General features: G+C 45.5%; 2 protein-coding genes and 1 long non-coding RNA gene across 6 annotated transcripts in view; 1 reads left to right on the forward strand and 2 right to left on the reverse strand.

Annotated features, from left to right (window-relative positions):
- adamts17 (ADAM metallopeptidase with thrombospondin type 1 motif, 17) overlaps positions 1 to 12,951 on the reverse strand; it is a 33,290-nt gene extending 20,339 nt beyond the window's left edge. Inside the window, exons 1-8 of one of the 4 annotated variants that reach the window (XM_036215436.1) lie at positions 12,733 to 12,951; positions 8,957 to 9,258; positions 8,520 to 8,673; positions 8,211 to 8,380; positions 2,511 to 2,594; positions 2,238 to 2,395; positions 1,907 to 1,950; positions 1,557 to 1,662 (exon numbers count right to left, since the gene is read on the reverse strand). In XM_036215436.1, coding sequence (XP_036071329.1) covers positions 1,557 to 1,662; positions 1,907 to 1,950; positions 2,238 to 2,395; positions 2,511 to 2,594; positions 8,211 to 8,380; positions 8,520 to 8,673; positions 8,957 to 9,258; positions 12,733 to 12,784 — 1,070 coding nt within the window. In that variant the 5' untranslated portion in view covers positions 12,785 to 12,951. Of the gene's footprint in view, positions 1 to 1,556; positions 1,663 to 1,906; positions 1,951 to 2,237; positions 2,396 to 2,510; positions 2,595 to 8,210; positions 8,381 to 8,519; positions 8,674 to 8,956; positions 9,982 to 12,732 lie in introns of those variants that run through there. The other 3 variants (XM_036215437.1, XM_024261783.2, XM_036215435.1) reach the window with 3 other exon arrangements.
- Positions 5,196 to 6,161, forward strand: LOC112139088. Its single transcript, XR_002917908.2, has 2 exons — positions 5,196 to 5,417; positions 5,771 to 6,161. It is a non-coding gene; the product is annotated as an uncharacterized LOC112139088 (long non-coding RNA).
- Positions 12,952 to 13,086: 135 nt separating the features above from the next.
- Positions 13,087 to 27,753, reverse strand: part of LOC112139087 (ceramide synthase 2) — a 36,495-nt gene continuing 21,828 nt past the window's right edge. The window contains exons 5-13 of the mRNA XM_024261786.2: positions 25,803 to 25,920; positions 24,741 to 24,859; positions 23,623 to 23,680; positions 23,451 to 23,501; positions 21,961 to 22,053; positions 21,147 to 21,275; positions 20,026 to 20,132; positions 19,629 to 19,782; positions 13,087 to 13,315 (exon numbers count right to left, since the gene is read on the reverse strand). Coding sequence (XP_024117554.1) covers positions 13,193 to 13,315; positions 19,629 to 19,782; positions 20,026 to 20,132; positions 21,147 to 21,275; positions 21,961 to 22,053; positions 23,451 to 23,501; positions 23,623 to 23,680; positions 24,741 to 24,859; positions 25,803 to 25,920 — 952 coding nt within the window. The 3' untranslated portion in view covers positions 13,087 to 13,192. The remainder of the gene's footprint in view (positions 13,316 to 19,628; positions 19,783 to 20,025; positions 20,133 to 21,146; positions 21,276 to 21,960; positions 22,054 to 23,450; positions 23,502 to 23,622; positions 23,681 to 24,740; positions 24,860 to 25,802; positions 25,921 to 27,753) is intronic.

Here is a 27,753-nt window from a genome sequence, read left to right on the forward strand (position 1 = left end):
CATCTATCCATCATCCCTCCATCCATCATTCATCCATCCATCATCCATTCTCCATCTATCATTCCTCCATCCATCATCCATCCATTATCCATCCATCATCCCTCCATCCATCAATCCATCCATCCCTCCATCATCCATCCATCCATCTATCTATCCATCTATCCATCCATCATCCCTCCATCCATCATCTATCCATCCATCCCTCCATACATCATCCATCCATCATCCCTCCATCCATCGTCTATCCATCCCTCCATCCATCCATCATCCATCCATCCATCCCTCCATCATCCATCCATCCCTCCATCCATCATCCGTCCATCATCCCTGCATCCATCATCTATCCATCCCTCCATCCATCCATCCATCTATCTATCCATCATCCATCCATCCATCCCTCCATCATCCATCCATCCATCTCTCCATCCATCATCTATCCATCTCTCCATCCATCCATCATCCATCCATCCATCTATCTATACATCATCCATCCATCCATCCCTCCATCATCCATCCATCCATCTATCTATCCATCTATCCGTCCATCCCTCCATCCATCATCTATCCATCCCTCCATCCATCATCATCTATCCATCCATCTATCTATCCATCATCCATCCATCCCTCCATCATCCATCCATCCATCTATCTATCCATCTATCCATCCATCATCTATCCATTTAATTCCTGTACAGTGAATATGCTGCTGTTGGTTCCAAATGTTGCTGCAGGGCTCCTAACAGGAAATACCAAGAGGACCATATTTCACTACTTCTGTCTTGTTTGTTTTTTCTGCTTAACATTGGCTTGCAATCAAATTTAGAATTGATTTAAAAATGTTAGTTTTGATTTTCAGAGCATTCTGTTTGCATTTCTCAACTATTGGTTCCAAAGACCCCAGCTCCCCCTTCGTTCCTCAAACCTGAACCTACTTAAGGTCCCCAAGACCTGTCATAAGACTTTTGTATTAATTACGTGCATTCCATCAGTGTTGTTGATCCAGTTAATTTTACGTGTCTTTGGTTTGTTGATGACAGTTCTCTTGTGTTGTCTTTAAGGCAAATTGTTGCAACATTTTATTTCTTTTATTTACATCTTTTAATCTTTTTTAAAAAGTCATTTAAACAGTGCTTCTGTTTCTAACGTATGTGTCTTCCCTAGTTACTCTACTCCTAAATGCCCGTTTATGGTATGATGTATGATGGTTTTTCATTTTTAACCTTTTTTGGTTCAACTAACTTGTTTTATGAATTATGCTGCTAAACTATTGGACAGGTTGCCCTTAAAACAATCTTAATGTCAATGGGTCTTTACCTGGTTAAATAAAGGTTAAGTGAAAAAATATATAATTGCTGCTGATGATGATGATGTACTATTGATAATCCTTGTGTGATTGATATTTTCTGTTAAAGGTAATAACATTCCAAGTGGTGACAGTGGTGTTGTTGATGTTTGTGTTGTTGATGTTTGTGTTGTTGAAGATGGTATTGTGAGGTTGTTGATATCTGACATCGTTCCATCGCATCAGGTTGAAGGGGAAGATGAACACAGCTCACTTGTGTCCCAGCTCATGAGCGATGGTGAGGGCCAGGTTAAGACCATTATCCTCAACTAAAACACACTTTCTTCTGGGACTGCAGGCCCCCCCAAGATAAGCAATACCTGCAACACAGATAATTGTCGTCAAACAAGTATTAATTGTGCCTCCTATGTTATGTTATAATTTACCCAGCAAGATGGAGTGCATGTGTGTGAATGAGAGGAACCAGGGAGGAAGTGTGAGAGATAAAGAAGATGGAGGATCTGTAGTATCACGGGTCAACAGTCCAGACTCATGGAGAACTAGACTGACTGAACATAACAGTTCTGTTGATGTTCATGTCTGTCCAAAGTCGTGGTCACTCACCAACAGTATCACACGGTTCATCTTTGTGGACACAGAAATCCGTCCTAGAAGAAAGTAAAATATGGAAGATGGGGATGGTGAAAACTCCTTTCCTGAGCATGCCTTATGGAGAGAGCTTCAGCCAAATCAAGACTTCAAAGAAATGAGATATTCAGGGATGCATGTAAGTATGAAGTCAGAGCTGAATGAGACTGTGACTGTAAACACTTTAGAAGTATAAGTCATAAATCCTCCATTAATGTAAGTTTCATCTCATTCACCTGAAACTTTTCATTGTTCCCATTCCTGAGCAGTTTGGAGAGCTGCTCAGGAATGGGAGCATCTGAGATACCTGGTGACAAAAACAGCAGAGTCCACTGTTGGACGGCCAGGCGTCATTCCAGGGATGTGCTTGGTACCGAGTTTGCGATCTCCTCCAAACTCCAAATCCTGCCAGTGACAGAAGCTCCGCAAAGACCTTTCTCCATGATGGCTCACCTCCAAATTTTCCTGAGAACAGGGGCTTAATAATAATGTGTCCCACCTATTGCCCAGCCTCAGCACTATATATGAGAAGAAGAACAGATGGTGAGGTTCCCCACAGGGGAAATGGGTTTCTGCTTACCGGACGAGTGTGAAGCAGAACCAGTTTGGTGACTTTAATGTTGAGTGAAACTCCCAGACTGCTGTGATGGAACAAGGCGTGTACCTGCAAGAGTGCACAGGTAAGAGATCTACTGGAGAGAACACCTGAGGATGCACTAATGGTCACGCCTCCACTCACCTTCACATCGATGCTTGAGATCACATTTATGTCGAGCTAACATTGATCTTTTGGTCATAAAATCCATGCTAACAGTCCTGCTAACACACTAACATTCACCCCTAAACTAGTTCAGGCTTACCATTGTGTATGTGGTTACACTCATTCCCATGGTCATGTTTAGTGTCACTTTTGGGGTAAACAGACCTTAGTGCTCATGTTCATCCTAGTGTTTTGTTCATGTTTACACCAGTATTATGTCAATGGTCACTCCAGGGGCCCGTTCCAAGAAGCAGGTTCAACAAATTTAGAGTTCAAACCTGAACTTAGAGTCACTGGACTCTAAATTCCCAAACTCAGGGTTTTTGGTTCCAGAACAGCTGAAAATGTTTGATTCAATCAACTTGAAGTTGTCAGAACCAGAATCAGGTGTGAGCGTCGCGACCATTAAAAGCCCTGATCAATGGAGCAATGGAGCAAGTTACCATAGTGATTGATTCTGAGTTCAGCTTAACCCGCTTCTTGGAACGGGTTTGAGTTATCTCTCTTTCTGAAACCGAAAACTCAGAGTTTTACTGAATTTCAAGTTCAGGAACTCAGAGTTCCAACAAAACCTGCTTCTTGGAACGGGCCCCAATATTTATGTCAATGTTCACACCAGTATTTATGTTTAGAGAAAAAAGAAGATGTCAACAGAGGGAAACAACGTCCTTAAACATCCAGGTCTAAAGAGTAAACTAGAGTGGGCGGGGCCTGTCTACACATACACTCTGTAGTTACACACACACCTGTTGGTTGAGATAGTCTCCACATCTTAACCAGTCAGAATGTACACAATATAACTGCAGCTCACACACTTAATCACACAAACCGACACAGATAAAGACTTTCATTCTGTCACACAAACTATTAGTGCTCAGGTGAGCTGATACCTGTGCTCAGGTGAGCTGATACCTGTGCTCAGGTGAGTGTTTACGGTTTGCTAATGAGGATGGAGATGGAATATACAAAGGGGGAGAGCATCCGGCAATCCCCACACCAAGACCCCCCGCCGGGGCAGCAGAGAGAAACCGCCCGCTGGGCAATCCTTCCAAACATCCAGACCGGGGCACGCAGGACCGCCGCAGAGGCCCCCCCACACCCAAGAGCAGGAAGGCACAGGAACACGGAGAGTACAGGCCCCAGCCCAGCCAGAGGAGCAGCCCCCCCACCACCCAGCAGCACCGAGCATCCCCCCGCCCCACCCCAGGTACGGGTCAGGGCCCCCCAAGGGAACCCCACCCTCATGCTCTAGACAACCGCCCACCCCCGCCGAGGAGAGGGGCACCCAGGAGAAACGGAGGCCCCAAGGAGTGATGTAAACAAGGCCCGACCAGGCACACCCACTGATGGAGTTAAGGAGAGGACTAGTTCTTGAGAGCAAGGACCGGACTCCGCACCACCGTTATTTTATATGTAGTTTTCCAAGCCACCTTTAGATGGCGCTGTGGTTAAGCTAAGTCAAAAAGCAGAGAAGTAACAAAAAAAAAAGGTAGAAGAAAGTAACATCCGTTGAGAAGATCAACATCCATCAAGAAAAGAAGCCAAAGAAAAAGAAAAGAAAAGTTCTTATTCCTGTTTGGGTGGTGTACAGCCAACAAGGTAAGTTCATTGAGTTTGTATTTACTTTGATAGGAATGAATTGTTTTGTTTGTGTTTTCTACAGTTTTCACGGTGTGTAAGGTGTATAAGACTTGAATAAAGTCACCTGTAAAAGGAAACCACTTGTATCCAGACTCGCTGCACGTGAATTACAATTTATGTTAATGTTTACACTAATATTCTAGGCTATGTTGATGTTAACACCAATGTTCACCACAAAGTTGAATCCAATGTTTAAGTCAGATATCACACCTAAATCACACCAATGTTAATGCCAAAGTTCACGTAAATGTTCAGACCCATCTTCACATGATTGTTTGTGGTCACAGTTCAAGTCAGAGTGATCATACTGTTCATAATTAGGAAGTATCGGTACACTGAACTATTGCGATATTTAATCTTATGAACGATTTCCCTTGGCCAGATTTTTATAATAATATGATAGAAAGGCTGCACGGTGGCGCAGTGGTTAGCGCTCTTGCCTCACAGCGAGAAGGCCCCGGTTCGAATCCCGGCTGGGACCTTTCTGTGTGGAGTTTGCATGTTCTCCCCGTGCATGCGTGGGTTTTCACCGGGGACTCCGGCTTCCTCCCACCGTCCAAAAACATGCCTCATAGGTTCATTGGTGACTCTAAATTGCCCCTAGGTGTGGATGTGAGAGTGAATGTGTGTGATTGAGGCCCTGAGACAGACTGGAGACCTGTCCAGGGTGTACCCCGCCTTCGCCCTTCAGTAGCCGGGATTGGCTCCTGGCACCCCCGCGACCCCGGAAGGGAAGAAGCGGTCTGGAAGATCAATGAATGAATGAATATGATAGAAATCCACCAGGGGGCACTGTAACCCAGCTGAAATTCTGCGCTGTCTCTTTAAATCTGCCGGTCCCCCTTGCACTGCGTAACTGCAGTGACGTGTCACGTTCACTTTGAAAGGCGTGTCCAAACGCCAATGAGAGATGCATTCGTGGGGACGCTCGGCTGTGTACCCCTGCAGCAGGTAGGCTTTTGACTCCCAGGCGCGAAATATTAATCCTGTTGTGCCGGTTTACTGACGAAAGGCATTTTATTAGATTGGCGTTCATCACCGGAAGCCGGGAAAATTAAATCAGCGCGATTAGTGAAGCGTGAACTGGTGAGGGAATCTGTTGGTTTTTTAATTGATGCAGCTGGCGCGGCGTCAGCTTAAGTCAATTGTTTGTTTACGTTATGGTTGTAAGAATGGTTGTAAACTATTTCTATTTTTTGTTGATTCTCAATGTGAAATATAAGTACTCATGAATTGAACTAAATGAATGAAACTATTTATTCACAGTGAAGTTGTTCAACTATGAATCGTGATGAAATTATGGAAATTATGGAAATGTTTTATAACTTTCTCCTATGAATTGCATATGTTTATCAGATGAATTGAGGATTTGTAAATTAATGTTTTCTTTTGAATTAAGAGAGGATATGAAATTTATTGATGCTGTTTTGACATACCAGGTCGCTTGACTGGTTGTGTCTGAAGATTTTGGAGTGCTCAACCAGAGCATTGGATGCAGTATCAACTGGGGAGTCCACCACTCCCAGAAAACAGTGAGGATAAAACCTCTATGGATGGCGAGCTAAAAGGAGCCTGATATTAGACTGGAATCTACCATCCTACCACCAGTGCGGCAGGACTAACCCCCCACACTCTACAACAACTCATCCGGAGTCCTTTTTTTGTTTTTTTGTTTTTTTCTCTGTCAACTGGAGTACCCAGACTCTTTCCCATCACAACTCTCTCTACGAACTGATAGAAAAACATCATCAGGACTGAAGTGTTTTGTTCATATGTGTTGTAAATTTTGAATTCACTGTATATTGTAAATACATTTGCATCAGCAACTCACCTCTAGCCTTGTCTGTTGTTTTTAAGCATTCACTGTCCTCCCTGAGTCGAACCTTTCTAGCCCAAACCAACAACTTCTGAGTAACACTGATTCATACACGCTGCACACTTCTCACCAGCATGACGGGAAGTGTGGGGACATTTGGCACTGGTAACACGTCATCAAATTGTACTGGACCAATAAGCTTTTAGCCCTAACTGTTTTAACGGTGCTGGTGTAGTGGCGCGGCAACAGCGCTGGAACGCCGTGCATGGCCTTTCCTCGCTGTGATGGTGGAGGGGCTGCCCCTGTTCTCTCATTTCCCTCTGCTGGCGAGAAGAATGGTCCAAAGTGTGTCTGTACTCTTCTAGAGTAGATGCAGGCAGAGCACTCCGTCTTTATTGTAACACAAACGTGGCTGTAAGGGTGGTCACAGCGGTAACCTGCCCAAATACCACGCAGCGCCTTTCCGTCCAAAGGAGACGTCCAGCGGCGAGGTAGCTCCAGCAGGTCTGTAAGCTAGCAGTACACATGTGGAGCACGTGACTAAAGTATTTACAATCAAAGAGGAAATTTAAATAAAAAGGAGAAAATGAATCCACCTGCCAGCATTATAAAAAACAATGATCATGTAATATTGACAGGAAGTTCAGATTGAGGCTCAATAATAAAAAATCATCTCACATAAAATGTAAAGTTAATTAAAAAACAACATTGTGAATTTTTATTTGCTCAGTAATTGTTCTTTGTGCCGAGGAGAGTATTTGATCTGCATTTTTAAGCTTCGTCATTATTGCAAAGATACATTAGCATTTATTGATGGTTTTGTTTTACTGTTGCAAAGGACATTAAATCAATATATTATGTTTTAAATTGGTCTAAATTATCGTGATACTACAGGTTACATCATGAATTGCATCAGATGACACAGTTGGGTTTTTTTTTCGGTTCTTACTGTCATTTTGTGTTTTGCGGGTCAGCTGTCACTCCTCCTGGATGGCTCCTCCCTCCCTGCTGCTCTCTGTGCACAGCTGCCTGTACTTTGGAATAAAGGCTGTTTAAGTTGCTGCCTTTCAGTCCTCAGTGTTGGTGCGTCGCTGTTAGGACTGTGGCTTTCCCGCTTTAGCCGACACTGAGGTTTGCTTGTCTTTTGTTTTTTTTCTTAGTCTTCAGTTTTTTTATTCTTTTGCAGTTTTCCCTCTTGTGTTTTTTTGCTGTTAATTAAAGTACGTCTCATCTCCGAGTCCAAGCCTGATTCTCTCTGGACCTGGGTGTTCTTTTCACTCCAGCTGTCACATCATATCGTGAGTAACCCTGTGATTAGGGTTGGGCACCAAAGTCTGGTTCCAAGTAGGAACCGTTATGATTTACGCAGTTCTACTGAAACCAAAAGAAGCTGCTGCAAACGTATGTCAGCGCTAAGTTTGAATGAACGTCTATTTTCTTAGAACATGACAATCAATTCTTCAGTGCTTTGAAGTTCTAGCCAATCCCGTTGCCTTTCCTGTGATAGTGGGTGGGCGCGTGCCGTGCAGCGCTTGAATGTCTGGCTGCATTTCACACCCGAACACAGAGGTTTGACAGGTGGCTGCATCACATCAGCCCATCAGGAACTCAGCTTTGGGCCCGTGATGTTTGCATTTCTGTCCTGTCGCAGCGCGGCGGTTCTCTGGCTGTAGCCAACATCCCGAACTTCAGCAGAGCTCACCCGCTCCACACGCCGGAAGAGAGACAGTCGCTGTGCGGAGCCGGCGCGAAAAAGCGGCGTCTCGCCGGATTGCGTGAAAGAGCGGCGATGTCGATGTTTACGTTCACACCAATGCTGCCGTCAATGCTCAGACCAATATTCACACGAATGTTTGCCTGCACGTGATTTGTTTCAGCTCGTCTATATGTTTGGATTCCTGGACGTGTGTTTGTTGGTTTGCTCTCGCTGCTGTTTCTCATGAAAGCGTCTTTGTGAGTCCTCCATCTTGGTTTCAGAAGGACTGCACCCCCATCTCTGTCAGTCTGAAGCCGAGCTGCTGAATGTAGAAGTCTCAGCTATGAAGGTGAGCAGCTCTTCTTACCATATTCATGACTGTCAGCAGAAACCTCTGCGCTGCATCAGCTCCGTGGTGCTGCACCACGTCCACGTCGGCCACCACCACCGTCTCCACAGTGAAGGGATGCTGTGAGAGCTGGAAGCTCCTCCTCCTTTTGCGTGCTTCTTGACCAACTTTTGATCTGTTCCTGTGATCTAGTACAAACAGATTAACAGGAAAGGATCAAGACAGAGGAACGACGACTTTGCAAACAGAAATGTTCAGAGGTGCAGTTCCCAGCTTCATCTGAAGCCCTCAGCCGAGCATGAAGCCGGTTTCTGAAACACCACCTACCGTCCACATAGGAGCGGTGAGGGGGATGCTGGGCTCCAGCTGCATGCCTCCTGTGCCACAATCGGTGTTTGAATCCGGAAAAAGAGAACGATGTTGGACGTTTATCCACAGGTTCAATGAACATGCTGTGCCCCCCCACCTGGAGGAGCCCCATCTGAAAAGAGAAGCTGGCACTAAGTCTGCTTTGGAAGACTGTGATGACAGGTTCTCATGAGTTTGGGATTTACAGAGCAGCAGTGAAGGCAGCGCTTAGAGTGCTACTGTGCATGTGAGCGTGCACATATGAGAGCTTTGGTGGATCTGCAGCCGAATCAAAAGATGTGGAGCAAAGTCAGTAATGAGAGTGAAGAGCCCATGTAGAATACGATAATGATAAAGCCGGTGACCCGAGATTATGAGACATTTCCTTTAAAAATGTGCTAATACGCTGCATTTACCAAACCGCCGGATGTGCTGAGGGCAGCCAGAGAGCCGGGATGGTTGAGGATGAAGCCGGTGTAGAAGCGTAGCCGCTCGGTGGAGAAGCTGCTGACTACCGTGCTGCGGTTCCTGAGCAGTTCTTCTACCGGCAGCTTCTCCGACAGACGGTGCCGGTCCCGGCTCAGATCCAAGTACAGCCCACGACCGGACACCGGCAGAAAGACTAACAGGCGCTCCTCTGCACCGCGGTGCTGCCTGGACAGCAGCCTGGGGATGACCGCCTCCATCTCCACGTCAGCCTGGACTGTGGACAGAGACACTGCAGACAGCACACAGCTCAGAAGACCGCTGCTCCCCTGGATGTCAGGATTCTGTGGTTTAGTTCTGATTTTAGTGTTTGTCATGGTCTCCGCTGTCAGTTCTACCAGGTTCAGCTTCGTCAGGATCCACAGCTGTCTGAAGTTCAGTTCACGGCTCCCAGCCTAAGAGTCTGGTTTCAGGTCCTCTGTTCTGCCAGCATCTCTGTTCTCCGTGGTTTTGTTATGTTTAAGTTTATTAAAAGTTTAAGTCTGGTCTCCTGCATTTGGGTTCTTCTCCACCGTTCATGACAGCTAAGTTTCTGTGGAGACAGGCTGCTCAAAATGAGAGCGGCTGACTGAAGCTGCAGCGAAGCTGTGATGACTGAGGAACGCTGCTGTTCCAGGAAAAGGGCGGGAATGGGTTGAACTCAGTCATTGGTGGGATCTCAACAAAGCTACTCATTCTGGAGGGACTGAGACCAAAACAAACTGATCACCCTGTTCAGAAACTCCCCAAAGCGCAGACATGTTCATTTAGAACACCTGTATCTCCTTCCTCAGGTAACCCCACCCCTTAATCGGCACCAACATGGATCTCTGACGTTGAAGAACTTCCTTACATTTGAAAACGCAGTAAATCAGGAAAATTCCTAGACCACATGTGTCAAAGTCAGGGCCCGGGGGCCGGATCCGGCCCTCCAGATAATTCTATTCGGCCCTCCAAATCTGTTTTGTTATTAATGACCCGATGTTATCTTGAGCTCATTTCTAACTTGAATAATTTAGACAAAATATATTTTTATGGAGAGTAAAATATTGAAAGTTATTTAAGGTTTAAGTTGATTTATTCTGGAATAATATTCCTGCATATTTATTATTCATAATTATGTTAAAAAGTTACAGTTTTAAAGTTTTAAAATGTAGTTTTAGGGTGTTCCATAAATGTTTATCCTGTTCGGCCCGTGATCTAAGGTGTGATCTGGATTTTGGCCCCTCGTGTGATTGAGTTTGACTCTCCTGAACTAGCTTTTCAGTTTAGAATGAATAAAGAAAAATGAACAATCCCATAATTAGACAGGAAATATCCCCATGATCCAAATCATGATCTAAATGAATAAAAGGCTGACATTTTTTATTAAAAACATCACAGGTCAATCCATCAGAGTGACGCATCAACTCATTTTCTAATAATGTGAATCTGCTCGGGTAAATGAAGGTTGAATCAAACATGGTTAGACCTGCACAGTCATACTGCTCCACCTGTAAACGCTGGAAAACCAAATGTGTGTTCCTTAAAGACGACCGACCAGACGGATCTGGACGGAGACGTTGGATCAGGAAACATTTGTCCATCCATTGAGTCACCTCAGTTTTCCACCAGGAACCAGCAGCTTCTGCTGGTTCATTTGAAGACTATAAACTAGGGCTGTAGGAAAAATTTTGATTCTGTGATATAACACGATGTTTCATTTGGTGATATTTGCATCGATTTAAAATGTGGACATGACAATATTTCATTACTTATGAGCGTCCTTCACGTCTTACTTCTGTTTTCCACCTTAACTAGTTGGCAGCAGAGCACACTGAGCCTCTTCAGCTCTACACCCCGACCAAAACAACAAGATCTTTTAAATATTCAGTCAGCCTCGCAGTTTTGGTTGTTATAAGACATTTAATAATTAGTTTCTAGTTGGAATTGGTACTAAACCAAAACTCTGAGCCACGTTGCTGCCAGTGAATTACGTGGATTGAGGTAAGATTAGAACGAATGAAGCAATTTGATGCATTTGCTTTCGCTGTTGAGAAAACTTGAGCTGCAGCACTGACTGTCATGTAAATAAAACATCTCAGTCACATTCATCACACTGAAATGTTTCTGGAAAAAATTGGCTTTTTTCCCTTCATTTTTGAAGCACTCGTTCGGGTTAATGAACCGTTGAAATGCTAGATTTAACAATCTTGCAATCACATTTTTAGAAACTTAATTACTTAAGGCACATTCATTCTATTTTTTATACTGAAAAATATTTTGCTGTTAAAATCAGACAATATTGACTGTTCCCTTAAAAACAAATATTTAATAATTTATCAGAAGAAAAGCAGCATGAATTTCTGGGTTAAAGTAACTTGTATATGAGATACAGAATGTGTGATGGTGCCTATTTTTAAGAATAAGGGAGATGGGCAGAGCTGTGATCAGGAATGAATACATCAGAGGGACAGCACATGTTAGAGGTTTTGGAGATAAAGTCAGAGAGGCCAGACTGAGATGGTTTGGACATGTTCAGAGGAGAGACAGTGAATATATTGGTAGAAGGATGCTGAGTCTAGAGCTGCAGGAAAGAGGTCTAGAGGAAGACCAAAGAGGAGGTTTATGGATGCAGTGAATGAAGACATGAAGGTGGCTGGTGTTAGAGTGGAGGATGCTGAAGACAGGCTTAGATGGAGGAAACTGATTCGCTGTGGCGACCCCTGAAGGGAAAAGCCCAAAGGAAAAGAAGAAGATATGAGATACAGTCGCTGTGCTTTGTGCTGTGATTATTAAGTACATTTTATTTAAACATTTTATTACATTTAATTACAAAATTAAGGTAGATACAATTCAAGTCATACTCTTAAAAAACATGAAAAATTGTTCTGGTTTTGTCTTGGGATATATCGGGATATATATCGTATCGCCAAACTCTTGCCGATACTCACCCCACTACAAACAGATTTATATATTGTCTGTGTCAAAGAAAGTCTGATATTTTTAATAGTTTATTAATATAAACTTTACTAGTAAAAACAAAAAAGAACAAAAAGAAACACAAACTATAACTACAATAAGGCTGTTACTGAAAGTAAGAAAAAGAAAAGACGAAGAAACCGCTGAGCCCGATGTGGAATCAAACTCACCACAACTGCATATGAAAAGACAGCTGTGTTAACCACTGCACCACAGCAGACATCTGCAACCAGCTCATGGTCTTAGCCACTTTATTCAAGCATAACGGTGTTTTCGGCGCCCTTATGTTTGCATTTTGAACATTCTAAAACGTCATTTCCGCTCGATTAAACGTGCTAAGAAGTTTAGGATCACCAACACGCCGCTCTTTACGCCGTTTTACTGGTGATTTTTGTCCTCTTTGGCTTGCCATAGCCTGTCTGTCTGCAGCAGTCTGCTGTCATCAGAGCATCTCACCTTTACCTGCTCAGTCAGGTGAGTCAACAGTTGAAGTTCTGATCCGGATGATCCAGAAACTAGAAATCCAGAACCTTCAGTCACGTGACTGAACGGCGGCGTTCTGATGTTCGGTCTAAAGCTGCAGAGAAAAGGGGCGATGACGTCACAGGGGCAGTTTAGCGCCGGCTTCGAGCGGAGACCTTAAACGGTTCTAAAGAAGACCGGTTCCGCCCCCCAAAAAAACCCAATATTTACACAGACCGAAACGGAGCCAGAACCCGGTCCGTGTGGTTTCAGAAAACAGAGTTCGGTTCGGTTTTGTTCTTACCGACACCTATGCTGAAGAGAAAGCAGGAGAGCAGAACCGCGCCGGCCGGCATGCTGAACAGCTCTGAACAGCTCTGGTCTGGACCGGTCCAGTCCTTGAGAAACCCTAAACGTCCGGGACCGGTAGATCTTGAGGTAGAGGGTTCGGAGAATGGGCTGGACACGTATCTCGGAGGCCCGCCTCCAGTCCCCGCGGAGCCTTCGGAACCGGCCCAGAACAGGCGGTCCGTTTACTATAGGAACTCGCTGAACTCAGGGACGAGTTTTTTACCTGACCGGCTCCGTCAGGAACTTTATGAGCCTGCATGGCTCAGCCAAAATGGTTTGGACCGAACAAAGGTTCGAAGAACTTCACTCAAAGTTGTTCTGAAATTTTAATAAAAAATATTCACACACAGACAGTTTCTGCACACCAACCCCATGACAGGAACCAGGTTCTGCTGGTTCTGTTGGATTTTGCTTCAGGAGGACTGTGCTCCAGAACCGGTTCGGTGAGCCGGACCAGCATGGCCGTTCTGCTGGAGGTCCTCGCTGGAGTTGCTGTCCTCCTCGTCCTCGTTGTCACTCCGTTCATCTCGGGTCAGCTTTAGAAAACACAGACAGAAATTCTGAAGAGTTCTGATGACCCGACTTCACTAAAATCCATGAGAGCAGGAAACTAGAACCAACAGTCCAGCTTATCGTGTATATCAGAGGAAGGCGTTTCTCGCGTTTATCGGAGGACGACGTTTATCGTCTTTATCGAAGGACAGCGTTTTGTCGCGTTTATCGGAGGACGCCGTTTATCGGAGGACGCCGTTTCTCACGTTTATCGGAGGACGGGGACTCTCGCGTTTATCGGAGGACGGCGTTTTTCGTCTTTATCGAAGGACAGCGTTTTGTCGCGTTTATCGGAGGACGCCGTTTATCGGAGGACGCCGTTTCTCACGTTTATCGGAGGACGGGGACTCTCGCGTTTATCAGAGGACGCCGTTTATCGGAGGACGCCGTTTCTCACGTTTATCGGAGGACGGCGTTTATTGCGTTTATTGGAGGACGGCGTTTATCGGAGGACGGCGTTTATCGGAGGACGGCGTTTATTGGAGGACAGCGTTTATCGCGTTTCTTGGAGGACGGCGTTTCTCGCCTTTATCGGTGGGTGGAGTTTATCGCGTTTATCGGAGGACGGGGACTCTAGCGTTTATCGGAGGACGACGTTTATCGGAGGACGCCGTTTCTCATGTTTATCAGAGGACAGCGTTTTGTCGCGTGTATCGGAAGACGGCGTTTATCGGAGGACGGCGTTTATCGGAAGACAACGTTTATCGCGTTTATCGGACGACGGCGATTTGTCGCGTGTATAGGACAACGGCGTTTCTAGCGTTGATCGCAGGACAGCGTTTCTAGCGTTTATTGCAGGACGGCGTTTCTCGCGTTTATCGGACGACGGCGTTTTGTCGCATGTATCGCAGGATGGCGTTTCTCGCGTTTATCGGAGCTCGGCGTTTCTCGCATTTATCAGAGGACGGCGTTTTTAGCGTTTATCGGAGGACAACGTTTTTCCCGTTCATCGGAGGAAGGCGTTTCTAGCGTTTATCCGAGGACGGCAATTCTAGTCTTTATCGGAGGACGGCGTTTTTCGCATTCATCGGAAGACGGCGTTTCTCGCGTTTATCGGAGGACGGCGTTTCTAGCGTTTATCGGAAGACAACGTTTATCGCGTTCATCGGAGGACAACGTTTATCGCGATTATCGGAGGACGGCCTTTCTCGCGTTCATCGGAGGACGGGGTTTCTCGCGTTTATCGGAGGACGGCGTTTCTAGCGTTTATCGGAAGACAACGTTTATCGCGTTCATCGGAGCTCGGCGTTTCTAGCGTTTATCGGAGGACAGCGTTTCTAACGCTTTTTCGGAGGACAACGTTTATCGCGTTCATCGGAGGACGGCATTTCTCGCGTTTATCGGAGGACGGCGTTTCTAGCGTTTATCGGAAGACAACGTTTATCGCGTTTATCGGAGCTCTGCGTTTCTAACGTTTTTTCGGAGGACAACGTTTATCGCGTTCATCGGAGGACGGCGTTTCTCGCTTTTATCGGAGGACAGCGTTTCTAGCGTTTATCGGAGGACGGCATTTCTGGCGCTTATCGGAGGACGGCGTTTCTAGCGTTTATCGGAAGACGGCATTTCTGGCGTTTATCGGAGGACGGCGTTTCTCGCGTTTATCGGAGGACAACGTTTATCGCGTTCATCGGAGGATGGCGTTTCTCGCGTTTATCGGAGGACGGCGTTTCTAGCGTTTATCGGAAGACGCCGTTTCTAGCGTTTATCTTTTCTCGGCGTTTCTGGCGTTTATCAGAAGACGGCATTTCTGGCGTTTATCGGAGGACGGCGTTTCTGGCGTTTATTGGAGGACAACGTTTATCGCGTTCATCGGAGGATGCCGTTTCTCGCGTTTATCGGAGGACGGCGTTTCTAGCGTTTATCGGAAGACGCCGTTTCTAACGTTTATCTTTTCTCGGCGTTTCTAGCGTTTATCGGAAGACAACGTTTATCGCGTTTATCGGAGCTCGGCGTTTCTAACGTTTTTTCGGAGGACAACGTTTATCGCGTTCATCGGAGGACGGCGTTTCTCGCGTTTATCGGAGGACAGCGTTTCTAGCGTTTATCGGAGGACGGCATTTCTGGCGCTTATCGGAGGACGGCGTTTCTAGCGTTTATCGGAAGACGGCATTTCTGGCGTTTATCGGAGGACGGCGTTTCTCGCGTTTATCGGAAGACAACGTTTATCGCGTTCATCGGAGGATGGCGTTTCTCGCATTTATCGGAGGACGGCGTTTCTAGCGTTTATCGGAAGACGCCGTTTCTAGCGTTTATCTTTTCTCTGCGTTTCTGGCGTTTATCGGAAGACGGCATTTCTGGCGTTTATCGGAGGACGGCGTTTCTGGCGCTTATCGGAGGACGGCGTTTATCGCGTTTATCGGAGGACGACGTATATTGCGTGTATCAGAGGATGGCGTTTCTAGCGTTGTTTGGAGGACGGCGTTTTGTAGCGTGTATTGGAGGACGACGTTTCTAGTGTTTATCGGAGGACGGCATTTCTGGCGCTTATCGGAGGACGGCGTTTCTAGCATTTATCGGAAGACGGCATTTTTGGCGTTTATCGGAGGACGGCGTTTCTCGCGTTTATCGGAGGACAACGTTTATCGCGTTCATCGGAGGATGGCGTTTCTCGCGTTTATCGGAGGACGGCGTTTCTAGCGTTTATCGGAAGACGCCGTTTCTAGCGTTTATCTTTTCTCGGCGTTTCTAGCGTTTATCGGAGGACGGAGTTTGTGGCGTTTATCGGAGGACGGCGTTTCTGGCGCTTATCGGAGGACGGCGTTTCTAGCGTTTATCGGAGGACGGCATTTCTGGCGTTTATCGGAGGACGGCGTTTCTCGCGTGTATCGGAGGACGGCGTTTATCGGAGGACGACGTATATTGCGTGTATCAGAGGATGGCGTTTCTAGCGTTGTTTGGAGGACGGCGTTTTGTAGCGTGTATTGGAGGACGACGTTTCTAGTGTTTATCGGAGGACGACGTTTATCGCGTTTATCGGACGACGGCGTTTCTGGCGTTTATCGGAGGAAGGCGTTTCTAGCGTTTATCGGAGGACGGCAATTCTAGCGTTTATCGGAGGATGACGTTTTTCGCATTTATCGGAAGAAGGCGATTCTAGTGTTTATCGGAGGACGGCGTTTCTAGCGTTTATCGGAGGACAACGTTTATCGCGTTCATCGGAGGACGGCGTTTCTCGCGTTTATCGGAGGACGGAGTTTGTGGCGTTTATCGGAGGACGGCGTTTCTGGTGCTTATCTGAGGACGGCGTTTCTAGCGTTTATCGGAGGACGGCATTTCTGGCGTTTATCGGAGGACGGCGTTTCTCGCGTTTATCGGAGGACGGCGTTTCTCGCGTTTATCGGAGGACGACGTATATTGCGTGTATCAGAGGATGGCGTTTCTAGCGTTGTTTGGAGGACGGCGTTTTGTAGCGTGTATTGGAGGACGACGTTTCTAGTCTTTATCGATGGACGACGTTTATCGCGTTTATCGGACGACGGCGTTTATCGCATTTATCAGAAGACGGCGATTCTAGTGTTTATCGGAGGACGACGTTTATCGCGTTTATCGGAGGACGGCGTTTCTAGCGTTTATCGGAGGATGGCGTTTCTCGCGTTTATCGGAGGATGGCGTTTATTGCGTTTATCGGAGGACGGCGTTTATCGCGTTTATCGGAGGACGACGTTTATCGCGATTATCGGAGGACGGGGTTTATCGGACGACGGCGTTTCTCGCGTTTATCGGAGGACGACGTTTATCGCGTTTATCGGAGGACGGCGTTTATCGGAGGACGGCGTTTATCGCATTTATCGGAGGACGCCGTTTATCGTGTTTATCGGAGGACGACGTTTATCGCGTTTATCGGAGGACGGGGTTTCTAGCGTTTATCGGAGGACGGCGTTTTTAGCGTTTATCGGAGGACGACGTTTATCGCGTTTATCGGAGGAAGGGGTTTCTAGCGTTTATCGGAGGACGACATTTATCGCATTTATCGGAGGACGGGGTTTCTAGCGTTTTTTGGAGGACGACGTTTATTGCGTTTATCGGAGGACGACTTTTATCGCGTTTATCGGAGGACGGGGTTTATCGCATTTATTGGAAGACGGCGATTCTAGTGTTTATCGGAGGACAACGTTTATCCCGATTATCGGAGGACGGCCTTTCTCGCGTTCATCGGAGGACAGCGTTTCTCGCATTTATCGGAGGACGGCATTTCTCGCGTTTATCGGAAAACGGCGTTTCTCGCGTTTATCGGAGGACGGCGTTTCTCGCGTTTATCGGAGGACGACGTTTATCGCGTTTATCGGAGGACGGCGTTTCTAGCGTTTATCGGAGGATGGCGTTTCTCGCGTTTATCGGAGGATGGCGTTTATTGCGTTTATCGGAGGACGGCGTTTATCGCGTTTATCGGAGGACGGCGTTTATCGCATTTATCGGAGGACGGCGTTTATCGCATTTATCGGAGGACGGCGTTTATCGCGATTATCGGAGGACGGCGTTTATCGCGATTATCGGAGGACGGCCTTTCTCGCGTTTATCGGAGGACGGCGTTTATCGCATTTATCGGAGGACGCCGTTTATCGCATTTATCGGAGGACGGCGTTTATCGCGATTATCGGAGGACGGCGTTTATCGCGATTATCGGAGGACGGCGTTTATCGCGATTATCGGAGGACGGCCTTTCTCGCGTTCATCGGAGGACGGCGTTTCTAGCGTTTATCGGAGAACGGCGTTTCTTCCATCTCAGACAGAATGCTGATGGCTTCATTTCAGGATTTCAAAGAAAACTATAAAGACACACAGAAACTTTCATTTAATTAAAGGCTGATGTTATTCACTCGTATATATGTGCGACCAGTACAGAAAATGTTGGAAATTCACATTGGCCACACGTATGACGTGTCACATTGTCCGCACACATCCTGAGTGTGTCCAAGGCAGGATTTTGCGTTTGGCCGCACATAGTTAAAGTTAAACTTAAAGTTGAAGTTGCATTAACTGCCACGCTCCTAAATGTGTTCTCCACATTTGACCCATCCCCTTGTGGAGCGGTGAGCTGCAGAGACAGCCGCACTCAGGAACAATTCACTTGTTTAACCCTAACCGTCACCATAATCTTAACCTTAACCCTGTACTTTGGGTCTGTGCGACTAAGAAAAAACTTTAACACTTGCCGCACATTTTTCGAAAGTTACGTGCAAATAGATGCTTTCTCAATTTAAACATTTTAACAAAGTTATCGTGTTTAGTCTTTTGCCGTTTGTCTTGTAATTTCTTCCCCAGGTCTGCATCTTGTCTGGCTGAGGGGATTTATAATCCAACATTTACATTTTAAGGCAGAAAAATGCTGAAGTGTGGCATTTAGAGAAAAGTCCTGATGAAGCGTCATATCCAATTAAAACGTTTCTCTTGTGATTGATTCACGTTGATGTTTTAATATGAGAGACAAACTAAAGGGAGTCAAAGTCTGTTTGAAACACATTCATGTTAAAAATACTACAAGCGTTAAACACTAACAACTCTGAACATTTTAAAGAATTTAAAGAAAGTAGAGATCTCTTTAAAAATGACATGTCTGTCTGCCACAGAGATATGACAGAATTGTTAATCACGTAGATTGAAAAATAATTATATTGAAAATAAATGAGGAAAAACTGTGCAGAAAGTCATTGAGAGAGTCGTCGATGAAAACATGAGTTTTTCTTCTTCTTTCGGCTTTTCCCTTCAGAGGTCACCACAGCCAATCAGTTCCCTCCATCTAAGCCTGTCTTCAGCATCCTCCACTCTAACACCAGCCACCTTCATGTCTTCATTCACTGCATCCATAAACCTCCTCTTTGGTCTTCCTCTAGACCTCTTTCCTGCAGCTCTAGACTCAGCATCCTTCTACCAATATATTCACTGTCTCTCCTCTGAACATGTCCAAACCATCTCAGTCTGGCCTCTCTGACTTTATCTCCAAAACCTCTAACATGTGCTGTCCCTCTGATGTATTCATTCCTGATCCTATCCATCCTGGTCACTCCCAAAGAGAACCTCAGCATCTTCATCTCTGCTACCTCCAGCTCTGCTCCCTGTCTTTTCCCCTCTGTCTCTAGACTGAACAACATGGCTGTTCTCATGACAGTTTTCTACATCTTTCCTCTCGAGCTGAAACTCTTCTATCACTCTTTTCTCCACCCATTCCAACCTGCTGCTCTCTCCATTACTTCTTTTCCACTCTCTCCATGACTCTGGACTGTTGGCCCTACATCCTTCAGATCCACCTTCTTTATCTCTTCAGGTTTGTACCAACATCTGTGTAAAACTCACACTTACCGTTCCAAACAAAAACTTCCTGATCATGCGTAGAATGAGTGAACACCAGAAAAGGTGTAGGCAGAGGAGGACGACCAGCATGGCGTTGAAGAAGTAGTAGCCAAAGAAGGCGGGGTAGTGGTGAAGGGGGTACACCCATGTGCAGTGGATGATCCTGCAACACAGAGCAGAGGACTGCAGACACTTCCTGTTTCTAAATCTTCATTCTGAAATGAACTGAGCTTCTGTTCTGCAGAGGTTAGTCTGCTTTCGTGGAGTCTCCAGCAGCAGCTGGACGTTTGTTCTCAGCAGAGATCATGTTGGCCCAGACCTCAGAAATGGAGGAGTTTCTGTCTGCTTTGATTCTCGAGAAACTCTCAGAGCTTTTTCTTTTTTCAGTTTGAGATCATCAGCTCACCAGAAAGGGAAGATCACAAGTCGGGTCACCATGAACACCACGGCAAACACCACAAAAAGAGCCTTGCTGGTTTTCTCCCATCCAGCGTAGTTGAACAGTTTGGCTGACTAGAAGACAAGAAGTTCCATGAAAAAACACGATAGTCGGAGTAACAGGACAGCCTGTTCCTACGGAGACGACAGTTTGATGACAAAATGGAGAACAGACTGAGCTGAAAGTCAGTGCAGATGTCCTGCAAAGCTCTGCTTTAGACACGGTCTTTCTTTAGGATAAACTTGATGAGGGGGCAACTGTGGGGGGGTGATGGTGCAAACCACCACGCCACAGATAAAACGTGAACACATGAATAGCTGTTATTGTCATTTTACAGGAAAAACGAATGAATCTCTGTTGTTTCCTGGGTTGAAGAGAAATTCAACAAACCAAATGTTAGTTTATCTAAAGACCACCAGAGATCCCCATTTTACCACAATAATAAACTTTTGTCCAATCTTGTTGAGCAGCAGTTCTTCATCAAAATAACCAGAACAGTTCTGTTTGGATCTATGGGCTCTTTCAGATCAGATGGAGCTTTAAATGTTGGTAAAATCCTTTCAGATCTACTTCTAATAGTCAGCAGTGAAGAGGAGCTGAACCTGGAGAAACATCGTCTTCTTCCAGCTGTCACTCCGACTGAAGCATCTGTAAACTGGGATGTCTCTGGGTGGGAAGGACTAATAACCACAGTTAGCCATGATGAGGTTGTTCGATACCACCAATAAAAAGCTACAGTTGTGGCTTTGGAAGGTTTCAATTCTCCCATGCAGGAGACCAACTTTTCCTGACAAAGTCAGAGACAAAGTATTGTCTCTTCATGAAAATCTCCTTTGTTGGATTATGACCCAGAATCCTTCAGTTCCAGAAGCTCAGGCTGTTTTCTGATTGTTGTTATATTAACCCCTGCATGCCGGATGTGTCGGTTTTGACATGTTTCATCTGCTTACCAAAATAATTCAACAGTTTGCTTCATCTCAAAATTTCCAAAGGTTTCAGAAAACAAAAGCATGCGTTCACCGAGCAGAGCCACCATGAATAAAGATGTCCAGGTGGACATTTCCAGGCTTAGATGTTAAAGGGTTAACCTCCAGCAGGACGTCAGAAGCATCATGGACCAGCATGACCAGAGTTCCTACACGAATGAAGTTGGCGCACCAGGAGAAAGAGAGGAGGACCAGCGTGGCGACATGGTGAACAATCTGCTCCTTGAAGTCCTGAAAGAGAAGGAGGAGAAAGTCTGCTTTCTTCTGCCTCAAACCCAACAACTTCACAGCTTTCAAGTGCAGAAAGAAGTTTTGAGCTTTAATTCTTTTTTGATTTTGATGGCTCTGTGAATCGGTGAATGTTGTCAAGACAGAAACTCCGGTTCAGTAGACCTGCTCATTCTCAGTCTTGTGACGGACCTCCAGGATTCATGCAGTACCTGGAAGTCCTCTTCCATGCACAGACCCCGGGATCTACCTGCTAGGATGGTACCTGGTTTCTGTTTGAGAAGGTCTTCAGACCTGTGGACACTTCTACAAAGAATCTGACAGCCAGACCACAGTCTGAAGCTGAGAAGATGCTCCGGCAGTTCTCTATTTCTTTCTCCCAGTCTGCAGATGAAGACAGCTGCTGGTTTGAAGCTCTTGTTTCTTCAAGTCATCTCTACAATTTTCATTAGAAAAGGACATTTCATTTTGTTCATGTCTATCCAGTTTGATGAACACTCATGATGCACTCCAATGCACCAGTAGTGGTTGTATTTACATAGAAGCTCCTCACTGTGAAGGACTAGAAGGTCAAAAGAGGAACTTCTCTTCCTGCACAGTGATCTATGTCACAATCTACCTTTTGAATGAACATATGGCTTAACCTGACAAGAAAAAAGGAAGATGGAAACTGACAAACTCCACACACCTTTCTCTTGACATCAGAAGCAATGCTGAAGAAAAGGCAGCCATAGAAGCTCATCTCCAGGATGTAGTACCAGTACTGAGACTCCAGCAAGGACTGAGGACACAGAGGAAATTCAGAGGAAATCACAGTTTGCTCCACAAGACTCCAGCCGCTGTTAGCAAACACATGAAACTATTGCATCTCTCAGTGATGTTTGTACAGACTTCTACAGATGTTCTCATCGATTTGTATGCAGCCATGTTCTTCAAGAACATGAAGATTCAGTCAGTTCTGTGCTGAAGGAATTGTCACATCAGGGACTGAAGAGACCTTTAGACTTCATGGGGATTTAACCCCAGGCAGACAGTCTCTGTGCTTTTGGAGTTTAATGAATGAACCAAACAGCAGAATCTGAAACCTGGTGAGGTCTCTGAAGCCAATCCCCAAAGATTCCTGACTAGCCAAGTCTTTTCTCATCATATTACTTACAGAATTATCAATCTATCTATCTTATAGAGAACAAGTGGATCAGTGTAAGAGGTCAAGTGGATCAGTGGGGGAGATCAGGTGGATCAGTGAGAAATGTCAAGTAGATCAGTGGGGGAGATCAAGTGGATCAGTGGGAGAGATCAAGTAGATCAGTGGGGGAGATTAAGTTGTGAAAAGGTCAAGTGGATCAGTGGGAGAGATCAAGTGGATCAGTGGGTGAGATCAAGTGGATCAGTTTGTGAGATCAAGTAGATCAGTGAGAAATGTCAAGTAGATCAGTAGGAGAGATCAAGTAGATCAGTGGGGGAGATTAAGTTGTGAAAAGGTCAAGTGGATCAGTGGGAGAGATCAAGTGGATCAGTGGGAGAGATCAAGTGGATCAGTGGGAGAGATCAAGTGGATCAGTGGGTGAGATCAAGTGGATCAGTGGGAGAGATCAAGTGGATCAGTGGGTGAGATCAAGTGGATCAGTTTGTGAGATCAAGTAGATCAGTGAGAAATGTCAAGTAGATCAGTGGGTGAGATCAAGTGAATCAGTGTTCATGTATTCTAAAGAGTTTTGACAGTAAAGTAGAACCAACTTTGGGCGGGGGGACAAATTGGCAGCAGTAGTTTTTGGATCTAGTGTGGCCTAGCTCTGGTTCAAGACCCCATAGACCAGAAATTTTCTGAGCCCCACTTTTGCTGCCCTGCAGCCCCCTCTCACCCCACCCCACCTTATCTCTGCAAAGTGACTCTGGTACGTTCAACCAGAAACTCACCACCAGCAAGAAACCTGTCGCAGATCATCAGTGATTTTACAGAGTTGATCCTCTGTGATTCTGGGAGGATTTATGATTTTATCTCCTGCGTCCTCTTCCAGGAGTTACAGTCATCCCCCTCTAAGCTCCACCCCTCCAGCTTAATGCATTTCAGTCAGAGGTCATTCACCTGAAACATTACAGGAACTTGTTTCAGACAGAGCAGAATGAGGTCATGTGACCCCACCTAACCTGGCCGTCTGGGATTAAACTGAGGCTTACCTGCTTGGGATATCCTGTCCACACCTGTCTGCTGTCATAGAGCCACTCTTTCTGCAGACAGGAGAGTTGGATCAGTCAGTCAGTCCTGACTCCACACTGAGACGTCTTTTTAAGTCCAGTCTTTAACAGAAGCTGGGGTTCCTGCAGATTTGTGCTTCATCTACAAACTTACATCATGCAGAGCTGCCAGCCCTCCAACAAACGCAAACAGGTAAAAGACAAACCTCCAGCTGCAGAGAGAGGAGGGAGTGTCATTATAAGGGCCTCCTGTAAAGATTCTAAACTGGATGGTGTCCTCTAATGACCAAAACTTTGCAGGTGCGTGACGGTTTGTTTCACAGTGTGCATGCTAAATTAGAGCCTGAAGTATACAGATACCATTTGTATTGCAATGTGCACGTTGATCTGCTCAAATCTCAATGAATGCTTAATGGAATCACAGTGTGCATGTTTGGAACAGAGTGCAAAAACAGTAAAAAAAAAAAACATTCCCAGTAGTGCTTTAATGATGATTATGAAGTTTTTATCCAAAATCCTACAACATAAATATCTTAAAAGGCCATTTTTCATGTTGCTCTGAAGCCTCTGTTTCCAAACTCTTATCTGAAGGGGCGTGGCTTTCGGAGCAGAGTGGAGCTGCTCCGTCCAGGACCCCTCCCCGTCTGAATATGATAGCTCTTTGTCTCACTAGCGGAAATCTTCACTGCTGCAACAGCAGCATCGTCTTGAGCTGGATGTCAGCTCGGACGAGGAAGTGAGGAGTTTCGTGGAACTTTCATTGATTTACAATCCTTTCCAACTGCGGTCAGATGAGCCGCCGTTCACATTTCCGTGGTCACATCAAGAAGCTCCGTGGAGTCTGGTGGAGATTTTCCAGCGTTCTCAGTCCTGCTACCGTAAGTATTGGATGAAACTCACACCAAAAATCCAGTGATGCTGATTTGACCACAGAAATGTGAACGGCGGCTCATTTGACTGCAGTCAATGTGAAGATACCATCTTCTCTTCTCCAGAACCTGAACTAGACACTAGGAACAGATGAGGGTTTAGTGCATGTGCAGCAGAGCTGTTGATGGAAAGAAGATCATTCATTCAAACAGAGTCTGTCCAAGACAGTTTGATGGATTTAAAAGGAGAAATACTCAGAAATGCAGAAACTAAATAATTTCTTAATACATTTATATAAAATTTAAAAAACAGGATTTTCATCAGAGGGGGACTTTAATGCATTCTTCTACAAAAGAGAGCAAAGGCTGACAATCAAACAGAATCTGCAGTTCTGGTTCTGACCTGGCCTCTTTAAACTTTTTCAGGACTCCAGGATGGTCCTGAACTCGGCGTCTTCTGAACCAACGCTCCACCTGCCGCATGGACAGTCCGCTTTTTTTAGACAACCCAAGCATGTCAGCCTGAAACACACAAGCAACAGGATGGATGAATGGATGGTTGGATGAATGGATGGATGGATGGATGGATGGATGGATGGGCAGATGGATGGATGCACGGTATTTTGAGGGTTTCCATTGTTAAATGGAACCATTACACAGTACCGACCCGTTTCTTGGGAGCCCCATCGGTTGTAGGTCCATTGAAAAGTGGAAGAGAACAGTTGGGGCGGAGCCGCTGTATCCACTTTTTGATTGGCAGAAAGTGATGACGACACTAGAAAGCACCAGTTTAGCGCTCATTTAAGCTAACGTTTGTTAGCATTCGCGTTTTTGTGGTTTCCTGTATTCTCTTTTGGTCACGATTTTATATTGAAAATGCCTGTATAAACAGTGAGGTCCGGTCTGCGGTGGAACTGCAAAGGTTCCTTGCCATCCTTGGCGATGGTGCAATACAGGGTGAGCTAGCAGCATGCTAGCATTCTACACCCCACATGCTCTGTGAAAACAAACCGCTCAGTGGAAGCGAGGCTTTACTGAGAAACGCTCACCAGAATCGCCTCGACTGAACCGTACCACTCCTAACTGGACCGGACAGCTCAGTGGAAACGAGGTTTTAGTTTTTATTCCTCCACTTTCTAAACTCACTCAATCTTTTCAGTGTCATTGGGCTACCAAAGTATTTTCTGGCTACTGCTGAGTGAAGGGGACGTACATATGGTTTAAATTCATCAATCATGCTATGCTGCATGTATTTGGACCTGGAGACACTCAAGAAACACAAAGAGAACCTACAAACTCCACACAGAAAGAACCCAAACGAGATTTGAACCTGGGCCTTTACTCAGTGGGGAGAGAGGGCTGACCACTACACCACCATGCCCTGAGGTTTGATTAATTACAAAGAATGCTTACATGTGTTGGCTGGCTCTGTTAGGTTATATGACTCTCATATGTGGGACTTTACCTGCAGTGGATTTCTGTTCCCGGTGGTGTAATAAAGCTCCAGAGCAGGGATGAACTCCGGCCTGAGACAAACGCGCTGCCTGATCCCAGCAAAGACTGCCAGAGGGGCGGCGATCATCCTGGAACACAACCAGCGTTCAGTCCTTCAAATGTTCCTTCAGTTAGAACAATGATTCAGTAACTCTTTACTAATAGCATGCCCGAAAAGTTCTTTAAAAAGTTTTCAGCTTGTCCAGAATACAGCAGCACGATTGTTAGCAGGAACTAGTAGAAGAGAACACATCACTCCGGTGTTAGCTTCTCTCCACTGGCTACCAGTTGAATCCAGGATCAAGTTCAAAATCCTCCTGTTAACCTATAAGGCTCTGAATGGTGTGGCCCCATCCTATATTAGAGATCTCATAGTTCCTTACCAACCAGTCAGAACACTTCGTTCACAAAATGCTGGACTGCTTTACTTCTCCTCTCTTCTATTCTTTATTATTTATTGTATTTAGTTCTCCATGCTTTTGTTGGTGCAGTTCCATTCACATGTTGTTCTTCTTTCCCACTCTCCTCTGGGGAGCGGGAGAGATTTCAGATCCCCGGTGGATCGTCCACGCTCCCACTCTTAGCCGTGGACCACGCCCCCGACACCATCCTGCATGTCTAAGTGAGAGTGATTCCTGGTGGATCGTCTGTCCTCCTGCTCCTGGTCGTGGACTGAACTTCTGCTTCATCTTGACTATGGACTTCATCATCACTCGTCCCTCAGCTTTATCTGAATGAACTCTTTTAGATACATAGTTGTAGAAGCTAATCTTTCTTTGATAGTTCTGGTATCTCCTGTCCGTCCTGGGATAGGATCTCTCCTTCATGTGGGAATCCCTAAGGTTTCTTCTTTTTTCCTGACTCAGGTTTTTTAGGAGTTTTTCCTTACCGGGAGGGAGGGTCTAAGGGCAGGGATAACCAGTTTATGTAGTCTGTTTAGTTTTTAACTATTGTTCATATTTTGAAGCCCAATGAGGCAAATACTTTTGTGATTTTGGGGCTATATCAATAAAATTGAATTGAATTGAATTCAGGAAACTCAGAAAATCACAGCAGCCAAGAGTTTTGGTGGAACCACATGTTCAGCGTCCACTAAAGATCTTCAGTTTTAATCAGAGCTTCACTTTCTGTGTGTGGACAACCACAGAAACAAGAACAACCAAAGAAACCGAAACATCCAAAGAAACCGAAACAACCAGAACAACCAAAGAAGCCGAAACAACCAAAGAAACCGAAACAACCAGAACAAACAAAGAAACCAAAACAAACAGAACAACCAAAGAAACCGGAACAACCACAACAACCAAAGAAACCGGAACAACCAAAGAAAAACAAACAGAACAAACAGAACAACCAAAGAAACCAGAACAACCAAAGAAAGCTCTGGGAGTGGAATAACTGAACCTCAACAGCCACCGTAGCCGGTAATTAGTGGTCAAACGTGGAGCAGCGATGCAACAGCAGCTCATTGAAATGTGGTGGGATGAATTTGGGCTCAAAAACAACTTCTAGCGTGATCCACTCACCATCTCACGCTGTTTTCCCAACAATCTATCGGTCACAAACACTTCTCAGCGTCCCTCAGAGCCACAGCGTCCTCAGTAACTGCCTCCGCCGTACCAATGTAGCAGTAAAAAGCGCTTAACCTGACCTTCAAACAGACGTTCAAAACTGACCAGTGAAATAAAAAGTTTGGATTAGTGAACTATCTTCTCAAGTATTTGCAAAGTGCAGAACCTCCATCTTTCTTACTTTGTTTTGACCCACCCTCGTACCTGCTGGCCAATGACTGAAGAGATCTGTGGTCACATGGTTTTGTTTACAAGTTTTGGTCCGGATCAGAAATCTCCAGTAGATCCCAGTCTGAATACAGACCAAAGGCAAGGTTTAGGACTCGGTCTGGACCAAATCAAGCAGACCCT

The sequence above is a fragment of the Oryzias melastigma genome, linkage group LG15 (assembly GCF_002922805.2).
Source record: "Oryzias melastigma strain HK-1 linkage group LG15, ASM292280v2, whole genome shotgun sequence".
Lineage (NCBI taxonomy): Eukaryota > Metazoa > Chordata > Actinopteri > Beloniformes > Adrianichthyidae > Oryzias > Oryzias melastigma.